This window comes from Thunnus albacares, chromosome 21 (genome assembly GCF_914725855.1).
Source record: "Thunnus albacares chromosome 21, fThuAlb1.1, whole genome shotgun sequence".
Classification (NCBI taxonomy): domain Eukaryota; kingdom Metazoa; phylum Chordata; class Actinopteri; order Scombriformes; family Scombridae; genus Thunnus; species Thunnus albacares.
Genome location: NC_058126.1, coordinates 297,881 through 300,000, shown reverse-complemented (window position 1 = coordinate 300,000; position 2,120 = coordinate 297,881). Strand labels below are relative to the sequence as shown.

Sequence of the window (2,120 nt, the reverse complement as noted above, 5' to 3'; positions counted from 1 at the left end):
TCTGTCTCTGACCTGTCTGTCTCTAACCTGTCTCTCTCTAACCTGTCTCTCTCTGACCTGTCTGTCTCTGAATTGTCTCTCTCTGACCTGTCTGTCTCTAACCTGTCTGTCTCTAACCTGTCTGTCTCTGACCTGTCTCTCTCTGACCTGTCTCTCTCTAACCTGTCTCTCTCTGACCTGTCTGTCTCTGACCTGTCTGTCTCTGACCTGTCTGTCTCTAACCTGTTTGTCTCTGACCTGTCTGTCTCTAACCTGTTTGTCTCTGACCTGTCTCTCTCTAACCTGTCTCTCTCTCTAACCTGTCTCTCTCTAACCTGTCTGTCTCTAACCTGTCTCTCTCTCTAACCTGTCTGTCTCTGACCTGTCTGTCTCTGACCTGTCTGTCTCTAACCTGTCTGTCTCTAACCTGTCTGTCTCTAACCTGTCTCTCTCTCTAACCTGTCTGTCTCTGACCTGTCTCTCTCTAACCTGTCTGTCTCTGACCTGTCTGTCTCTAACCTGTCTGTCTCTAACCTGTCTGTCTCTAACCTGTCTCTCTCTAACCTGTCTGTCTCTAACCTGTCTCTGTCTAACCTGTCTCTCTCTGACCTGTCTCTCTCTCTGACCTGTCTGTCTCTGACCTGTCTCTCTCTAACCTGTCTGTCTCTGACCTGTCTGTCTCTGACCTGTCTGTCTCTGACCTGTCTGTCTCTGACCTGTCTCTCTCTAACCTGTCTCTCTCTAACCTGTCTGTCTCTAACCTGTCTGTCTCTCAGAGGATCAGCACAGCGAGCGGTGATGGGAAACATTACTGTTATCCTCACTTCACCTGCGCCGTTGACACTGAAAACATTCGCCGCGTCTTCAACGACTGTCGTGACATCATCCAGCGCATGCACCTGCGGCAGTACGAGCTGCTCTGATTGGCTGGTGGACGCTCACCTGGCTCCGCCCCCCTCATGGACTGAAACATGTGATCTGAAGATGTTAATCTCAAAGCTAACCTGAGGTTTTGATAGCTAATCAAAACTGATAGGTAATCAATTCCAATAGATCCTGATATATTTATTCTGTATGTCTCTCTGCAGTTAGTATCAGATGGGCTTGAATGGATTAGTGATTATTGATTATTCAGTAGGACAGACTGAACATATCTGTGCCTTTCTTCTTTTCTTTTCTGTACGTCTGCCTGCTGCACGGGATTGTGGGTAGTGTAGTTCTGTCGGTGGGAGGGAGCCGAGGTCATGGGTTTCCTGTTGCCATGGCAACAGTCATATGAAAAATATATTTTTTCATGTTCCTGAACTTGTTAATTATTAATATTGCTGTGTTTCCCCTGATTGGCTGTTCAGACTCTGATGTCAGAGGTGAATTTGTAAAATCACAGAAATATTTATAATCGTCTTTCATCGTTAGAAAAAATCATATTAAAGAATTTCTACGTCAAAGTTTTGATTGTGTGTTTTCGTAGTTTCAGAGGAAAACAACGTGTTACATCATCTGTAAGAAAATTGCACACATATATTTTCCTGCTTTAAGCTTATTATTATATATTTTTTCATGGTTTATGTGATATTGGCAGTAAAACATAAACATTATTAAAACATGAACCTTGAGTCCTGATACTTTATCAATGAAGTTATTGAAACAATGAAGCTGTAAATGAATCAATAATGTATTTTATTGATTGATCGTCTCTTTAGGAGAATGAAATGAGACCCTGAGTTCTGTCTGCAGGTGATCCTTTCTTTATGTAGCCTGACAGACGACACTCAGGGCAAACACACATCCTGTCACCTGACAGGAAGTGAAGCAGATGCAGGTGAGCCTAAATGTGATGATGTCACAGGATCACTTCCTTTAGAAGACTGAAGGTTGAGGAGCCGCTAGACGTCGTCTATGTTCAGTTTCTACCAAAACAAACCACAGAATCACTTTACTGACATAAAACACTCTGATCAGACGATGATGATGATGATGAGAGGAAGAACCAAAATATCAACAACAACATAACTCAATACGATGCAAAAACCTGCCGACTTGAAACGGTACAAAAATATTATTTGAACTTGTGAAATTTAATAATTTCAAGAAAGAAAATCTGTTAATATTGTAAACAAACAGGATTTAACCTTCAAACT

At 42.3% G+C, this 2,120-nt stretch overlaps 1 protein-coding gene across 2 annotated transcripts in view; it reads left to right on the top strand.

Moving 5' to 3' along the window:
• Window positions 1-1,553, top strand: part of LOC122972600 (guanine nucleotide-binding protein G(olf) subunit alpha-like) — a 19,502-nt gene extending 17,949 nt beyond the window's left edge. For both annotated transcript variants that reach the window (XM_044339825.1, XM_044339826.1), the window contains exon 13: window positions 756-1,553. In XM_044339825.1, the coding sequence (XP_044195760.1) occupies window positions 756-902 (147 nt within the window). In that variant the 3' untranslated portion in view covers window positions 903-1,553. The remainder of the gene's footprint in view (window positions 1-755) is intronic.
• Window positions 1,554-2,120: the final 567 nt, after the last annotated feature.